At 44.9% G+C, this 17,833-nt stretch overlaps 2 protein-coding genes across 2 annotated transcripts; both read right to left on the bottom strand.

The window, feature by feature from the left end:
* Positions 1-3,302: 3,302 nt before the first annotated feature.
* On the bottom strand, positions 3,303-4,100 carry LOC118587637 (proline-rich protein 23A3-like). The gene has a single exon (XM_036193641.1). The coding sequence runs from the start codon at positions 4,098-4,100 to the stop codon at positions 3,303-3,305; it is 798 nt and encodes a 265-aa protein (XP_036049534.1).
* Positions 4,101-15,482: 11,382 nt separating this feature from the next.
* LOC118586751 (proline-rich protein 23A3-like) lies at positions 15,483-16,283 on the bottom strand. The gene has a single exon (XM_036191979.1). It carries the CDS (start codon positions 16,281-16,283, stop codon positions 15,483-15,485), a length of 801 nt encoding a protein of 266 aa, XP_036047872.1.
* Between the last annotated feature and the right edge of the window lie 1,550 nt (positions 16,284-17,833).

Genomic DNA, 17,833 nt, shown 5'->3' with positions numbered 1-17,833 from the left:
CCAGTTTTACTCTTTATGACTCTGTCTTCCCTCCTTCTCTCTTTTCCCTTCCCTATTGGAGGAGCTCATCCTCACACATGCCAGACAAACACTAGAGCTAAGGGCCAAGCCCAGCCCCTTAGTGGGCCTGTTTGTTCCTTTGGTTATTTACTTACTTACTTACTTATCTACTTATTTCTTTGTTTATATCTAAGAGGGGACAGGTAGTCCGTGTGGGCTACTCAAGATGTAGGCCAAAGATCTTGATGGGTGAGGGGACCAAGCTTTCTCCTTTCCATATTTAATGAATGTTTTTTTTCCTCTCTTTCCTTTTTAATTTTTAATTTATTTTTATTTTTATTGTTTGGTTTTTGGAGACAGGGTTTCTCTTGTGTAGCTTGGTGCCTTTCCTGGAATTTGGGCTGGCCTGAAACTCACAGAGATCTCTCTGACTCTGCCTCCCAAGTGCTGAGATTAAAGGCATGCACCACCACTGCCCAGCCATGGAATGGTTCTTACCTTTTAAATAGTATATCAATGAATCTACTACTTGGCCCTCTGGCTATCCATGGAAAACACTGCTAAATGAGAGCAAGAAATGTAATGCCTCCGTCTGCCCTGCTGAGTGATCTTCTTGGAAAAGTTCTCCGAAAAGTCTTCCTCCTTCCGTTTCTCTCCTCCTCCTAACAACTATATAAAATACTGGGTTTCCTTAGGACATTCTCATACAAGTGTAAAATAGACCTTGATTTCATTCATAACCCACCACCCGCTCTTCTTGCTGGCTCTACTCCTTTTCATCTTTATTCCTCAATTATTCTAAGAACTTTAGAAATACTTTCAGCGTTTCTTTACAGCAAGAAAGTCATGTATCCAACCCAACAAACCAAAACACACAATGTGGTGAGGATAACGTTGACTTCTGATCAACTGTCTCTACTTCCCAAAGCCTGTGGTGCATGAACCAACACCTACATTCCTTCTCCTGCTGTGTTGGGGATCTTTCCACCTCCATAGCACCAGATTCAGTTTGGGTCCTCCCACCTTAAATGATTCAATCAAGAAAAATCCCTCACAGGTGTACATGACCTCTGTCTTTAATTCTAGAGGTAATGAAGATGACAACCCAGACTAGACACCACAAACTCCCTGTTTAAGAAGTTCTTAACCTCTGATTTTTTTCATTCTGTTTAAACTTTATTTATATTTCATTGGCTTATGTGCAAATTGTAGGCCTTTGTTAGTGTATATGCACTTGGGCCACACAGGAGCCTGGAGAGAAGAGGATGTTAGAGATCTTGCTGAACTGTAGTTACAGGTGGTTAAGTGCTATCCTGTGGGTACTACAAGAGCAGACAGTGCTTCTAAGTGAACGGTTCACTACAGTCCTAATGCTGGGACACTTGAAAGAGTTCCTCAGGGATTGAGGACCCACAACCTTGAAATTATTTGCTACTTCATAACTAATTTTACTACTGTAATGAATTATTTTGTAAATATCTGCTCTGTTGTATCCCTTTCATGGGACCTCTGAGCCCTCAAAGTGGCCTCACACGGGTTGAGGATCAATACTCTAAGTGCTGAGCCATCTCTCCCGTCCCTCTTTACTTTTTGATCTCTTTGACACTGTCCCTTACAGCTCCCATTGCCCTAGAACCTTCTGTGTAGCAGCTGTGAGTGGGCTCCAACTCCTGCTCCAGCTGCCCTCACCTGGATTCCGGGCATGCAGCACCACACTCGGTGGATCCTCATAGTTTCCCATGTTCCTTTCCCAGCTTACCTCTCTGTCAGGTTTACCAAAATTCAGTGTTGCCAGTGGGGACCTGAACCCTCCCTATCTTCTCTCAGTGTCCCCACTGCTGCTGTAGGAAGCATGGGCCACCACACCTAGCACAGTTTATCCTCATATCTGGATGGAATGGAGTATTAAAACCACCAGATAGTTATTCAATTTCACTTTTCCTGTGAAAAATGATGGTCCTGTCCTATCTTACAAAAAACAATAACCTTTTCCCACTGAATCCCATCAATTGCAGGTGTTTATTTGTTTGTTTGTTTATTTATTTATTCATTTATTTATTTATTGTGTGTGTTCATTTCTTTGTTTGTGTATTGTGATTCTATTTCAATTTTTAAAGATACCTGTTTTTCTTGATATCGGTAGGCAGAAGCAATTTCCGGCAATTGACATTTTAATATGTTTCTTATTGAAGATGATACTTTCGGTATTGCTTTATACTCTGTGTGGCCGAGGGAAATTGAGACCCTCCATTTCACTAGCAGGCTGATTTTCAAGCAATCTGTGTGTTCACAGTTCCCCAAAATGCTTGTGACTTTATTGTCCTCTTTCTCAAACACACACACACACACACACACACACACACACACACACACACACAGACACACACAGAAAAACACACACACAAACTCTCTGTCTCTCCAGCTCTCTCTCTCAATAACTCCTTTTCACATACCAGGGTCCATATATTTTATTAATTAATAAGTGATGTTGGAATTACGAATATGGCTCTGGGGAAGAGCATTTCAAAAGTAAGTCATGAAACTGGAGTCTTTCTTTGGAGAGCAAGCTCCAGCCCAGACAGATCTGCTAGGGAGTCTGGTTTTCCAGGGCTGGAGCTGAAGGCACATGCCAGCTCACCTGCCCAAACTGCTTCCTCAAGCCGCTGTCATTTTGTTTGTTGGTTGGTTTGTTATCCTAGTCTTCTGAGATGGCGTTTCCCTGTGTAGGCTTGGTTGTCCTGAGGAGATAGACACAGGAGGACTGTTGCAGCAGGTTAAGGGATAGTTGGGAAGCAGCAGAGAAGCATCATAGGGTCAGGGCTTGGCACCATCTTCTCCCACTGGGGTATTTGTTGGTTCCTGGAGGAGCAGTAGCGTGAACTGTCCAAGAGGCCGAAGGCAAGGCCAAGTCTCCATCCAGTCAGGGGAACACAGAAGGGACAGTGGCGGAGTGCAAACCCAGGACTCTTGGTTCCGTTGAAATAGTGGATGGACACTGAGAGTGTGTGTGCAGGGAGCCAGCGATGCAAATGAGGGGGATGTGGAAGGTTTCGAGATGAAGCTTTGAATTGGCAAGCAGATTTGTGGTTCTGGAAGGCAGCGTTTTGACTTGAGGGGTGAGATCTAGTGTCTCCATTCCTGCATAGTGCACAGCAAATAAACACCTGTTTTGTAGGCAGGCTCAACGTTGGGTTATTTGGTGTCTGGGAATCCATAGGGCAGTCAGGGGAGTGTCCAAGTCACTCCGGGTTGGGAGAGCAGTTCTCTCTGTCTCTGTCTCTGTCTCTGTCTCTGTCTCTTTCCTAGAAGAGTCGCCTCCGTGCCTTGCAGCAAGGGCGCCCGGGCTTCTGAGCACTCTGAGGATCCTGTGTCTGATGACTTGGAGGAGGAGGCGATGGAGGGAGAGGCTGCAGTGGTGAACTGGGGAGAGGCCACAGCACGCTGCCTTTGAGGCTCCAGGTGGAGCTGGGAGCATATCTCTCTGCACCAGGAGGGGCTGATGGGCCCCAGGGTCGTGGCACTGGGCCCTGGAACAAAGGGCTGGGCACCCCGGTGAAGGGGAGAAGCAGCCCCGGGACCATGCCGGCTGGGGCGTTCATCCATGGCGTCGGCCTCACCAAACCTCCTAAGCCTCCTTGAGAGGCTTCATCTGAGTTTCCCAAGCCTTGGGTAAATGGTAGAAATGCACTGGAGGAACCCTGGTGGAGGGCGCCCCGGTGGTCCTGGGGCATTTCCTGCTGGCTGGTGTGCCAGAAACCAGGCTGGGCCCTCTGTGCGGAGTCCTGGAGACCCTCGGGCACCACGACGATGGAGTGTCCTGGGAGCGTCACTGGCATGACCGAATCAGGCTGGGGCTCCAGCAGCAGGTCGACGTCTTCCAGACGGAGTTGGAGGGCAAAGCCAGCAGGCAGGAACATGGTGGTGGTGAGCTGCTCGCTGGCCGGCCCGGTGGGTGCTTCCAGGTCTGGCTGTGCCTGCGTGCCCGGGCAGGTGCACCCGTGGAGGCAGGGGCGCTTGGCGGGCCTGGGTCCTTCTGGCTGTGGTGGCCAGCAGGGCAGCGGGTTGGCGCTGGGGCTGCGGGGCCGCACTCCTGGCTTCATGGTGGCAACGAGGCCTTGGCACTTGACGAGAGTTGCAAGACAAAGTCCGATGTAGCTGATGGACTTGTGTGCTGGAAGTCTCCCTCGGGGACAGCTGAAGTCTGGCTGCTTCTGGGCGCTGGTCGTCTTCCTTCAGGACAGCTGTCCTCTGGCTTCTTCTGCAAGAGACTCTGTGGACCCTCTAGGAGAGAGATGTGATCAGGATGACTGGACTGATCAAGAGTGTTTGCACAGGACCACAGCTCCCTATTTAAGCCTGGCTTCTGAGAAAGCCCCACCCAGACAGGGCGGGGCCCAGCCAAGGTGTGACCCTTGGCCTTCAAGAACCCACCTGTGGGCAAGTGTGTGTGTCTGTGTGTGTGTGTGTGTGCGCGTGCGCGTGCGTGCACACACAGGTGTTATTGGGTGGTGGTGGTCGAGAGAAGAAATCGACCTTTGCATGTCTTTAGTGTTTGTATAGCCTGATTTTTGGCAACACTAAGAAACGGGAAAACCGTTTTCCCGAACCCTTCCTACATTCTCATGGATTCCTTGTCCCATGCCCACATACCAAGTCCCAATAGTTTTCTTCATTCCCCAAATCAAACGGAAATGGAAATTCACAAAGTGAAACTTCAGTTGTTGGGAGGAGGTCAAGGTTGGTAATAAAACCAGTGGCTAAATTTTTGTATAGGACTATTTTTTAATTTAATCCAAAATCCATATCAGATTTATATGGTATCACGTGCAAAGACTTGATCTAAGAAAATACCCCAAGGTTGGAGTGTTTGTCTCACATGCTGGAGGACAATGGGTTCTATCCCCAGAAAGAAATTTTAAAAAGTATTGGTGGGAGTAGTTTAGAACATCCATAACCCCAGAAGTTGGGACACAAGGACAGCAAGATCAGGAGTTCAAGGTCAGCCAGAGGCATGGGGAGTATTAGGCCAGTCTGTGGAAAAGGGGAATTCCAGGCTAGGCTGGATCCATGAAACCCTGGCTCTAAGACTTGATTAGTTTTTCCTCAAAGGTCATCAGGGGTGGAAAATAAATCTTTCAAAATCAAAACCCTCTTGGTTTGTATTAAAAATGGAAATTAAGCAATGTCAGCTTAATTGATAAGTGGCATCTTTGATTTGTTTTTCTTGTTCTATTATTTTGTCATGTTCTGTGTTTGACACTTGACACCAGTTTTACTCTTTATGACTCTGTCTTCCCTCCTTCTCTCTTTTCCCTTCCCTATTGGAGGAGGTCATCCTCACACATGCCAGACAAACACTAGAGCTAAGGGCCAAGCCCAGCCCCTTAGTGGGCCTGTTTGTTCCTTTGGTTATTTACTTACTTACTTACTTATCTACTTATTTCTTTGTTTATATCTAAGAGGGGACAGGTAGTCCGTGTGGGCTACTCAAGATGTAGGCCAAAGATCTTGATGGGTGAGGGGACCAAGCTTTCTCCTTTCCATATTTAATGAATGTTTTTTTTCCTCTCTTTCCTTTTTAATTTTTAATTTATTTTTATTTTTATTGTTTGGTTTTTGGAGACAGGGTTTCTCTTGTGTAGCTTGGTGCCTTTCCTGGAATTTGGGCTGGCCTGAAACTCACAGAGATCTCTCTGACTCTGCCTCCCAAGTGCTGAGATTAAAGGCATGCACCACCACTGCCCAGCCATGGAATGGTTCTTACCTTTTAAATAGTATATCAATGAATCTACTACTTGGCCCTCTGGCTATCCATGGAAAACACTGCTAAATGAGAGCAAGAAATGTAATGCCTCCGTCTGCCCTGCTGAGTGATCTTCTTGGAAAAGTTCTCCCAAAAGTCTTCCTCCTTCTGTTTCTCTCCTCCTCCTAACAACTATATAAAATACTGGGTTTCCTTAGGACATTCTCATACAAGTGTAAAATAGACCTTGATTTCATTCATAACCCACCACCCGCTCTTCTTGCTGGCTCTACTCCTTTTCATCTTTATTCCTCAATTATTCTAAGAACTTTAGAAATACTTTCAGCGTTTCTTTACAGCAAGAAAGTCATGTATCCAACCCAACAAACCAAAACACACAATGTGGTGAGGATAACGTTGACTTCTGATCAACTGTCTCTACTTCCCAAAGCCTGTGGTGCATGAACCAACACCTACATTCCTTCTCCTGCTGTGTTGGGGATCTTTCCACCTCCACAGCACCAGATTCAGTTTGGGTCCTCCCACCTTAAATGATTCAATCAAGAAAAATCCCTCACAGGTGTACCTGACCTCTGTCTTTAATTCTAGAGGTAATGAATATGACAACCCAGACTAGACACCACAAACTCCCTGTTTAAGTAGTTCTTAACCTCTGATTTTTTTCATTCTGTTAAACCTTTATTTATTTATATTTCATTGGCTTATGTGCAAATTGTAGGCCTTTGTTAGTGTACATGCACTTGGGGCACACAGGAGCCTGGAGAGAAGAGGGTGTTAGAGATCTTCCTGAACTGTAGTTACAGGTGGTTAAGTGCCATCCTGTGGGTACTACCAGAGCAGACAATCCTCCTAAGTGAACGGTTCACCACAGTCCTAATGGTGGGACACTTGAAAGAGTTCCTCAGGGATTGAGGACCCACAACCCTGAAATTATTTGCTACTTCATAACTAATTTTACTACTGTAATGAATTATTTTGTAAATGTCTGCTCTGCTGTATGCCTGACATGGGACCTCTGAGCCCTCAAAGTGGCCTCTCCACACAGGTTGAGGATCACTACTCTAAGTGCTGAGCCATCTCTCTGGTCCCTCTTTACTTTTTGATCTCTTTGACACTGTCCCTTACAGCTCCCATTGCCCTAGAACCTTCTGTGTAGCAGCTGTGTGTGGGCTCCAACTCCTGATCCAGCTGCCCTCACCTGGATTCCGGGCATGCAGCACCACACTCAGTTGATCCTCATAGTTTCCCATGTTCCTTTCCCAGCTTACCTCTCTGTCAGGTTTACCAAAGTTCAGTGTGGCCAGTGGGGACCTGAACCCTCCCTATTCTCTCAGTGTCCTCACTGCTGCTGTTGGAGGCATGGGCCACCACACCCAGCATCAGCACAGTTTATCCTCATATCTGGATGGAATGGAGTATTAAATCCACCAGATAGTTATTCAATTACACTTTTCATGTGAAAAATGATGGTCCTGTCCTATCTTACAAAAAAATAACCTTTTCCCACTGAACCCCATCACTTCCAGGTGTTTGTTTGTTTATTTATTTATTCATTTATTTATTTATTGTGTATGTGTTCATTTCTTTGTGAGTTGTGATTCTATTTCAATTTTTAAAGATACCTGTTTTTCTTGATATCGGTAGGCAGAAGCAATTTCCCCGCAATTGACATTTTAATATGTTTCTTATTGAAGATGATACTTTCGGTATTGCTTTATACTCTGTAGGGCCAAGGGAATGTGACACCCTCCATTTCACTAGCAGGCTGATTTTCAAGCATTCTGTGTGTTCACAGTTCCCCAGATTGCTTGTGACTTTATTGTCCTCTTTCTCAAGCACACACACACACACACACACACACACACACACACACACACACAGACACACACACAAACTCTCTGTCTCTCCAGCTCTCTCTCAATAACTCCTTTTCACATACCAGGGTCCATATATTTTATTTATTAATTAATAAGTGAAGTTGGAATTACAAATATGGCTCTGGAGAAGAGCATTTCAAAAGTAAGTCATGAAACTGGAGTCTTTCTTTGGAGAGCAAGCTCCAGCCCAGACAGGTCTGCTAGGGAGTCTGGTTTCCAGGGCTGGAGCTGAAGGCACATGCCAGCTCACCTGCCCAAACTGCTTCCTTAAGCAGCTGTCATTTTGTTGGTTGGTTGGTTGGTTTTCCTAGTCTTCTGAGATGGCGTTTCCCTGTGTAGGCTTGGTTGTCCTGAGGAGATAGACACAGGAGGACTGTTCCAGCAGGTTAAGGGATAGTTGGGAAGCAGCAGAGAAGCATCATAGGGTCAGGGCTTGGCACCATCTTCTCCCACTGGGGTATTTGTTGGTTCCTGGAGGAGCAGTAGCGTGAATTGTCCAAAAGGCCGAAGGCAAGGCCAAGTCTCCATCCAGTCAGGGGAACACAGAAGGGACAGTGGCGGAGTGCAAACCCAGGACTCTTGGTTCCGTTGAAATAGTTGATGGACACTGAGAGTGTGTGTGCAGGGAGCCAGCGATGCAAATGAGGGGGATGTGGAAGGTTTTGAGATGAAGGTTTGAATTGGCAAGCAGCTTTTGTGGTTCTGGAAGGCAGCTTTTTTATTTCAGGTGGAGATCTTATATCTCCATTCTTTTTGAAGAGGGGTGGGCAGCAAAAGCACCTGTGTGTAGATAGGATGGATATTAGGTTACTGGGTGTCTGCAGTGGCACCGGGAATCCATTGGCTGGCCAGGTGAGTTTCCAAGGTGCTGTGTGTCCGGAGAGCAGTCCTTTATTTCCTAGTAGAGGTGCTTCCGGGCCCTACACCAAGGGCGCTAAATCTTTTGATGACTCTGAGGATGCAAGGCTGAGGTTGCCATCGAGGCTTGTGCAATAATTCTAGAGGCTTCTGAGACAGGTATCATTCTAGCAGAGTCCCTGAAAGAGCCCCTTAAAGGAAGTCCCAAAGCTCTGAAGGTGAAGTCTTGTTTGTGGTGGACTTCCCAGGGTGTCAGTACACCCACACCATGAGGTTTCTCCTGAGGAAAGCTGTAGGCTAGAAGTGGATCCAGCCTAAGAAAGAGGTTACGTCCACTACAGGCAGCGGAGATGCAGGACTTGTGCTTTTTATGGTCTTTGTAGTTCATGTGGTTTAATCTGAAACCCTAGATTCTGGACACTCTTCAGTTCTTTGAGTACCATCTACAAGAAATTTCTGTGGGGTTCGGAGAATTGGAGGGACACGCTGCTACTAAGTGTCTGCAGACATCGTGTTGAGAAGTCTGCCTTCTTGATAAGTTTGTGACTAATAATTGCAGTTGGTTGCCTAAATTCTGAAGCCTTGTGGTATCTCTAAGGTATACCATGAACCTCCTGTGGAGGTATTTACCCTGCTAGGCTTTAGTTGGTCTTCACTTCTATCTGTCCTCTCTGTACCCTTGGTCTTCCCTTTGGGGAATGATGATGTTTAGTCTGTTATTGTATGCAAATTCCTTTTGGGCATTGTAGGGCCTCACAGTTAAGAAACTGAGTTTCAGAAGAGACAACTGTAGGTGCGAACTGTATTGGAACCATTAAAGACCATGGGGACTTTTGAAGTTAGACTGAAGGCATTTTGCTGTATGGTCATGAACGTTCGGGACCAACAGATGAAAAGTTACCAATTAAAAGTGATGTTTTCGGTCTGTATCAAGTTTACAAGGGATCGAAGCTGTGATGGTTAATATTGATTGCCGACTTGATGGGGTTTAGAATTACCATGGAAATGTATCCAGAGTAATTTCTGTGAAGGGTTTTCTGCTGGATTAATTGAGGTGAGAAAACTGACCGTAGATACAGGCAGCGCTGCTCCTTGGACTGGGATGCAGTGAAAAGGGGGAAGGGAGCTGAGTGGCATTTTTCATCCCTCACTGTCTTAAACAAACACGATGCAACCAGCTGCTTAGAGCTCCTGCTACTCCCCACCCAGACGGATTGTATATCTGAACTGTGAGCCAAAACCTAAGCCTTCTTTTTAAAAATTGCTTTTGTTGGGTATTTTGTTCAGAGCACGAGAATGGGAACCAACTCAGAGGCCTTGTGGAAGCTAATTAGCGTGTTGGAGGCATGACTCTCAAAAAGACTAATGAGGCTCTCACAGGAACCAGATTTTGCCAAAGTGGCTGTCACAAAAAGAGAAAAGCAGTTCACCACATTTCTCTTGCTCCCTGCATCACTCCATGGTCTCTTAGTTATGCTATCTGCCATGTTTCACACAGCCAGAAGGCCCTCTCTAGAGACAGTCAGATGTTTGTCCCGTGCTCTTCAATCTCTAAAAGTTACCAGCAAAATAAACCTCTTTATAAAGTTCAAGAACAAAAAAATAATAACCCACAACACAAGACATGCCAGCCTCCATTTTGTTTATTTATTCATTTAACAGTGTCTTTTAGGTATTCTTTGACAATCTCACACATGTAAACAATGTATCTTGTTCATATCCACTTCCAACTCCTCCTTATTCTCCCCAGGCACCTCTACCATGTCCCCCTTCCCACTTCACCTCTTCCCGCCCTCCCCTCTTGTTCCCTCTGTAACCCAGTGAGTTCAATTGCTGCTGCCTGTTGTCTTGGTGACTGCCCTCATGGGCTAGATCCTATGCATGTCTTGTGCAGGTAACAACAGCTGCAGTGAGTCCTGAGTTACAGTGGCCACATCATGTTCATAAGTCAGCACTTCATAGTGCTCCTCCTCATGTGATGGTGCCTAAGGTTTTATCATGGCCGATGTGGGGTGCAGCTGATAGAGATGTCTCATTAGGGCAGACACAAGATACTCACTTATTCTTAGCACTGTAATAGGTGTGGATTTCTGTATCAGCTGCTAACCACTGCAGAGAGAAGCTTCCCTTAGCCAAGGCTGAAAGCACCATAACCTATATGCAAACATATAAATGTTTAGAAGGCAGTTTGACAGCATGCCCATTTATCAATATAACAGCACTGGGTTCTACTCTAGGCTCTATGACTTCCAAGCCACGGATTTTGATCAAGCTTACTTGTATTTCCAGACATGAATTCCTTCCTGTGGAGCAACCCTCAAAGCCAATGCAAAATTAGTTGTTTACCCCCACAATCCTTCCAACCAATATTGTACCAGTGAGCGTATCTTGCCTGGCAGGTTAGTATGGTAGCAGGTAAAGTTTTCCACTGGCTAATAGCATGAACAGCTTTTATAACCAACACCTATTTTTAAAAGAAAGGTACAACTGTCACCTCCACCCCAAATAGGAACCAGAACATGAGTAGTAAATCCAGTTGTTGGCTAACAAGTTGACATTTTAATGTATTCCTTGAACGGGGAATAAAAGTTGTGGTAATTAAGATTTCCATTCCTATGAGGAGTTGAACATCTGCCCATGGTCAAACAAACTGTGAACAAGTGAAAGAATTAAAAATGCACCACAACATCCACCTATGAACTGTTGGAGCATGTGAAGGTGATGAACCTACAGATCCCAAACAGTAGGATCTTAATGACACAAGACAACAGAAAATCTATGAGGAGTCCCAGTGAGAGCTTGGAAACCAGAGGCCTGGAGGCCGACCAATGACTCATGGCAATGAACACTTGTACGTAAGCACAAAAGGACTAAAGGTAAACTGTGCACATCAATGGGCCCCACCAAAGCTTCCACAACAAGATTCTTCTTTTGGTTTTGTCTTATTTGATTCTTGGTTTTTCTTTTAAATTTGGTTTTGATTTGGGGGTGGGAGTGTTGTAAGGGCAGAGGGCAGATGAGAGGGGATGGGGAGATGAGTGGGATCAGAATGTATGATGTGAAATGCACAAAGATTCAATAAAAGTTAAAAAAATACAGGATGAAAAAGAAAACTGTTGGATAATGAAGTAATCCAATATGAAGAATAAACACATTTACAAAAAAGGTAAAATGTAGTAAAGTAACAGCCACAAAACAAGCCTATGGCTTTAAGGGGAATTTTTAAAAAAGGAAATAAACATCTTGGAAAAACTAATGCAATCTTGAAATGAGAATTTTCTTACAAATATATTATTAATAGAATTCTGGGAGGAATTAATGAATAGTAATTATGTTATAAACATGTTAAGATATTATGAGTATGGTGACTTGATTAAGAAATGCCCTTACACAGGTTCATTGGTTTGTTCACTTAGTCCCCAGTTGGAGGCACTATTTGGGGAGATTCTGGAATCTCTAAGAAGTAGAATTTTGCAGAGGGAAGTAGGTTACAGGGGTGACTGTACTGGCTGGTTTTATGTCAACTTGATACAAGCTAGATTCATCAGAGACGAAGGAGCCTCATTTGAGAAAATGCCTCCATGAGATCCAGCTTAAAGCATCTTCTCAATTAGTGATCAATTCGGGGAGAGCCCAGCCCATTGTGGATGCTGTCATCCCTGGGCTGGTGATCCTGGGTTCTATAAGAAAGCAGGCTGAGCAAAGAAGCAAGCCAGTAAGCAGCACCCCTTCATGGCCTTTGCCTCAGCTCCTGTCCTATTCGAGTTCCTGTCCTGACTTCCTTTGGTGATGAACAGTCATGTGGAAGTGTAAACCAAATAAACCCTTTCCTCCCCAAGTTGTTTTTTGGTTATGGTGTTTTTTTGTTTTTATTTCATTATTATTATTATTATTATTATTATTATTATTATTATTATTATTTGCAACAACAGAAACCCTAACTAAGAGAAGCTGATACCAGCATAGTGGGGGTGTTGCTGTGACAGACCTGACCATGTTTTTGGAAGGATTGTAGAAGGACTTTAGAACTTTGGGCTAGGAAAGCCACTGAGCGTTGAGACCTCAGTGGGGTGTTCTTTAGGAGCTGGGAAAATAAGAATGTTGAGAGCAGTGCAGAAGATGGGGGCCTGGCTTATGAAGTCTCAGAGGGAAAGTTAAAGACTCTGTGGCTTTCATTTAAAGATAATGGCTTTGAGGGTTTATAGCCTTACCCTACCCTACTTTCTGCTCTCTCTCTGCTTTCTGTGCATGGATGAAATGTAATGAGCCAGCCCATTGCTCTGGCAGCCATGCGTGCCTTCCCCGTCATTGTGAATTCCAGCCCCCTGGAATCAGAAGCTAGGATAAACTCCCTTATGTTGCTTTTGATCATGATATTTTATCAAGGTAATGGAAAAGTTACTAATACAATGAGTCATCAGAGACAGACTGAGCACCGCCATCACATATTTGATTGCATTTTCAACCTGAGGATGGATGAGATACTCTGAGACAAAGTCTTTTTGTGGGAATTCAGGTAAATGATAATTTTTCAACAACCACAGTCCACTGCATTCAGTCAAGCCAAACAGAAATAGCTCCTCGTAGACACACTACAATCAAACTATGAGACATGAAAAATCAAACAAACACTTTAAGTATGGTAAAATGAAGCCAGATGGGGTAGCACATACCTGTAATGCTGCAACCTGGGAGGCTAAAGCAAGAGGATTAGGACTGCAGGACCAGCCTGGGCTCCACAGCACCTGTCACAAAACAAAAACCAAAAACACTTCAAATCCCTCAAACTATAACACACAAACCAAAAAATTCACACGTAGTATTTTTTTCAGCAGATGACCATTTATTTAGACAAAAAACCATGCTGAAACACTAAATGATTATAGTTAATGTAGTCAAGCATAATGCGAGAATTAAGAGCGACTGTGTGTAGCATCAAGGGCTGGGGAAGGTATGAGTCACCACATCTTCCGCAAAGGTAGTTAGAAGCCTCAGGTCAGCCCAAGAGACAAGCTAAAGAGATAGATAGTGCAAAGTTCTAGGCAGAAGCAGACAAAAAGAGCAGAAGAAACTCCAGGAGCTAAAAGTGAAGACTGCAGGGAAGGCCCCTAGCCATAGAGGCAACTAAGAGGATTGATTTTTAAAGAGTGATATTTAATTATTTATTTATTTTGGGACTGATACTGATGCCCCTTGATTCTTTCTACTTCTACTGAAACTTCTGGATTCCCTGCCAGTCCCCCTCACCACCACCACTACCATCACCAACGTCTAGAATGCAATATTGTGTTGGAGTTTATTGTGCATTTAAGAATAAAGTTTTGGTTTTTTTTTTTTTTTTTAAATCACACAGTGGTTTACAGCCTATTGATTTTTACTCAGCCATTTCTATTTCAGGCTAACTAAATTTTAAAATCCTGAAGAAAAAAAAGTGAATATGTAATCAGAACATTTTCAAATATTAAATCCTAAGAATTTATCACACAGACTCATGCTCAGGCTTACAGAACCAAGACAGGATGGACATAGTGGAGATAACTATTAAGGTATATTTTTTGGGCAGGTGAGATGGTATCAGTGGGGAGAAGTATTCACTATACAGGCTTGATGACTTGAATCGATTCCCTGAACTCATGGTAGAAGGAAAGAACTGATTTCCAAGTTGTCCTCTGACTTCCACAGGTGTGCTGTGGCACAGACATATGATGGCACACATGGTCCTGTACTCACACACATGCACCTGAATACACATCAATAATAACCTAAACAATAAAAAAAAAGCTGTGTGTAAGAGCTACCCTCTGGTCTATAATCTCAGCTCCTCTGGTGGCTGATGCAGAGGATTTTATATTCAAGGTATGTCTAGGCTAAAGAATGAATTCAAAGCTAGCCTGGGCAACTTAGTGAGACCCTGTCTCAAAATAAAAAGGAGAGAGCTAAGGATGTAATTGTGTTAGACTGCTTGCCCAGCATGTGTGAGAACCTAGCTTAAGTTTGTATTAATGCAAAAAGAAATTAAAAGCAGATATATAGTCCCTAGCAAGATGAAAATTTTGGTTAGCCCAAGAACAGAGAGGAAAGATTTGGTTAGGTAGGTTGGTAAATCTGAATGGCTGTGAGTTTATGAATGATCTTATAAACTTCACCTTTACCAGTAACATTAAAAAAAATAAAACAAGGCAAATATGGTAATTGCATACAAAACATTACAAATTAGGTTTATCAGAGAAAAAGGTCATTTCAGAATTTAAAACATAAAACAATGTGGAATCATAGTAACGAAAACCAATTTTCCACCAGCTTATTGGTGAAATTTGGATGTGAGCATCAAATGCAAGCCAAGGATAGTGGCACAGGACTTTGATCCCAGAACTTGGGAGGCAGAGGCAGGAGGATCTCTGTGAGTTCAAGACCAGCCTGGTCTACAGAGTGAGTTCTAAGACAGTCAGAGCTACATAGTGAGATCTTGCCTAAAAAATAAATAAAAAATAAAACAAAATAAAAATAAAAACAAAGAAAAAAAAAGAAAAGAAATGCATATTCCAGTGCATGCTGAAAACAGCTGGTAAAATTCACTATAAATCTCATTTATAATGAAGAGACTGAAGAGGAAGACTGTACCAGTAGCTTCAGAGATTGCTGAGAACATGTACTCAAGTAACCACCATAGCTCATCATGGCACTGGGGAGTTTCCTAGGAGAGTAGCCCGAAACACCAAGGAGGTGAGTGATGTCCAAATCTTCAAAAATTTGTGAGAAAACACGAAAGGACACCGAGAGCATAAGAAAACTACTTATTCTTGGTTAGTTAAGAAACAGGGAAACAGAGAATTTACCACTAGGACTTCGAGGAATGTTAGGGCCCTCGGCAAGAGTCTGCGGTCCTTTGTGTCAGCGATCCTAAAATAGGCAACTTAGTGCCTTGCATCTAGGAGTAGAGAAACCTCTTATTTGAGGGGCATCAAGAATTTGTGCTGCACAGTTCATTCACAGAACAGTCGCCTCCGGGCCTTGCTCCGGGCCTGTGGAGAGGGTGGAGGGTGTGGAGGGCGCTGCTCTTGAGGACTTGGAGGAGGAGATGGAGGCAGAGACTGCAGCGGTGAGCTAGGGAAGGGTCCCAGCAGGTAGCTGTCTAGGTCCCCCCAGATGGCCCTAGAAGAATATCGCTCTGCATTAGAGGAGGCCATCGGAGCATGTGGCTCTGTGATGCAGCCCTGAGGCCAAGGACTGGGCATCCTGATGTATGAAAGGAGCCCAGAGGCCTGATCAGCTAGAGGTTTAGCCAAGGGCTCCAGGAAGCCCAAGTCTACATCCTCTTCACAGGCATCCTCTTGGTAGGAGCTGTCTAAGACTAACTCACAGAAGGATTCCTGCGGGAGGACGACGAGGTGGTCCTGGGGCATGTCCAGGAGAGACGCCTCCTGCGGACTGGCGGACGAGAACTCAGGCTGTCCAAGATGGACCGAGGCATGGAGGCCCTCGGGGACGAGGATTAAGGTGTGTCCTGGGAGCGACACTTGCAGGACCGAGGTGGGCTCGGGCTCCAGCAGCAGGTCGACGTCTTCCAGCTGCAGTTGCATGGCGCAGCCAGCGGCCAGGAACACCACGGAGGTGAGCGCGTCGCTGGCGGGTCTGGCGGGCGCTTCCATGTCGGGCGGCGCCAGAGGCTTCGGGCGGGCGGGCTCGTGGAGGCGGCGGCGCTTGGCCGGGCTGGGTCCTTGTAGGTGCGGTGGCCAGCAGGGCTCGGGGGCAACGCTGGGGCTGCGGGGCCTCACTCCCAGCATGTCGATGGTGATGCGGGGCTGGAGAGAGATGCGGGATGCGGCACAGACAAGTGAGACGGCGCGGGCGGAGCGGCTGCAGTCTGGCGCTCTGGGAACCTGTGTTCCGCCCAGTGCAGGGAAATCTCGATCTTGCGCAGGCAAAGCCGGATACTACTAGATGCCAATCAATTTTGAAAAGATGAACCGGAACCCAGGTGAAGACGGAAAAGGTCAGGTTAGGCTGCATCTTTGGGAGCCTGCGTCCTGGAAACTCCACCCAGGAGTGTCCGACTGACCAATAGCCTTGGCTGTAGTTGGGAAATACTTTTTTTGGCCTATAGGAGGCAGAACAGGTCACATAGCTTGACCTACCGGGAATAGAATTCAAGATGGCTAATGTTTAGAACTTCTATGCTTTCGGGAATTCAAAAGTTCACTGAAAAACTTGCGCCCCCACCCCCAACCCGCTCCAGTTAAATGCAATTTGAAATTGCTTTGGCATTTAGAGAATGTTTAGAGAATGGGTTACTAGGTAGCCAGGTCTGATGTGAGACGTGAAGTACCCACACCTGAGATCGTGCATGTTTTTGTGCAGCCCGTAAATCCCTCATTCCGGAGGTTGAGGTAAAGAGAATCTTGTGGCAAAGATGAGCTGCAGGTTGACACATGGTTTCAAAAACAATAAACTAAACAAATCTGGTCCAATGAGGGCTTAATAGGTAAAGGCTCTCATTTCCTAAACTGATGACCTGAGTTCGATCCTGGTCCCACATGGTGACATGCTGTGGCACATGCATATGCATAGTAAATAAGTGTAATAAAAATTTAAAAAGAAAAAAAAAAAACAAAGGACAAAAATAAAAATATTTTTTATTTTATTTATTTTTTATTTTTTTAGAGAAAGAGTCTCTTGTATACTATACTTCCTGGACTCCCTATATAGTGGAGAGGGTGTGACTTTGACCTTCTAATCATCTGCCTCAGACTCAAGTTCATAACCACGCACCATAACAAGTGGGTTTATGCCTTGCCTAGAGCTGAATGCAGCCAGGGCTTTCTGCTTGCCACCAATTGAGCTACATTCTTGCTCCTGTCCCTAAACCAGCGGTCCTCAATACGTGGGTCACGACCCCAGGCTTGAAGGACAGGGGTTGCACATCAGACATCCTACATATAGGCTTCATAATGGTACAAAGAATTACAGTTAGGAGTAACAATGAAATAATGTTATGGTTGGAGGTCATCATAGCATGAGGACCTGTATTAAAGGGGACTCAGCATTAGGAAGGGTGAGAACCACTGCCATAAACTAAAAGGAAAATTCCCTTCTCCAGCTTTAGAACGTGGGTTTTTGTTTTGTTTTTTAATTTTAATTTTTTGGTTTATCGAGACAGGGTTTCTCTGTGTAGCCCTGGAACTTGCTCTGTAGACCAGGCAGACTCAAGAGATCTACCTGCTTCTGCCTCCCGAGTGCTGGCTTTAAAGGCGTGTATAACCACTACCTGGCCAAACAAATGCTTTAAAAACAGCAAAGTGGGGCTGGAGAGATGGCTCAGAGGTTAAGAGCACCG

This window comes from Onychomys torridus, chromosome 7 (genome assembly GCF_903995425.1).
Source record: "Onychomys torridus chromosome 7, mOncTor1.1, whole genome shotgun sequence".
Lineage (NCBI taxonomy): Eukaryota > Metazoa > Chordata > Mammalia > Rodentia > Cricetidae > Onychomys > Onychomys torridus.
Note: the sequence above shows the minus strand (reverse complement) of the source record. Positions and strands in the feature narration are given on the sequence as shown.

Coding starts and splice junctions, on each gene's coding strand:
- LOC118587637 (XM_036193641.1), bottom strand. CDS start 4,100: ATGAAGCCAGGAGTGCGGCCCCGCAGCCCCAGCGCCAACCCGCTGCCC.
- LOC118586751 (XM_036191979.1), bottom strand. CDS start 16,283: ATGCTGGGAGTGAGGCCCCGCAGCCCCAGCGTTGCCCCCGAGCCCTGC.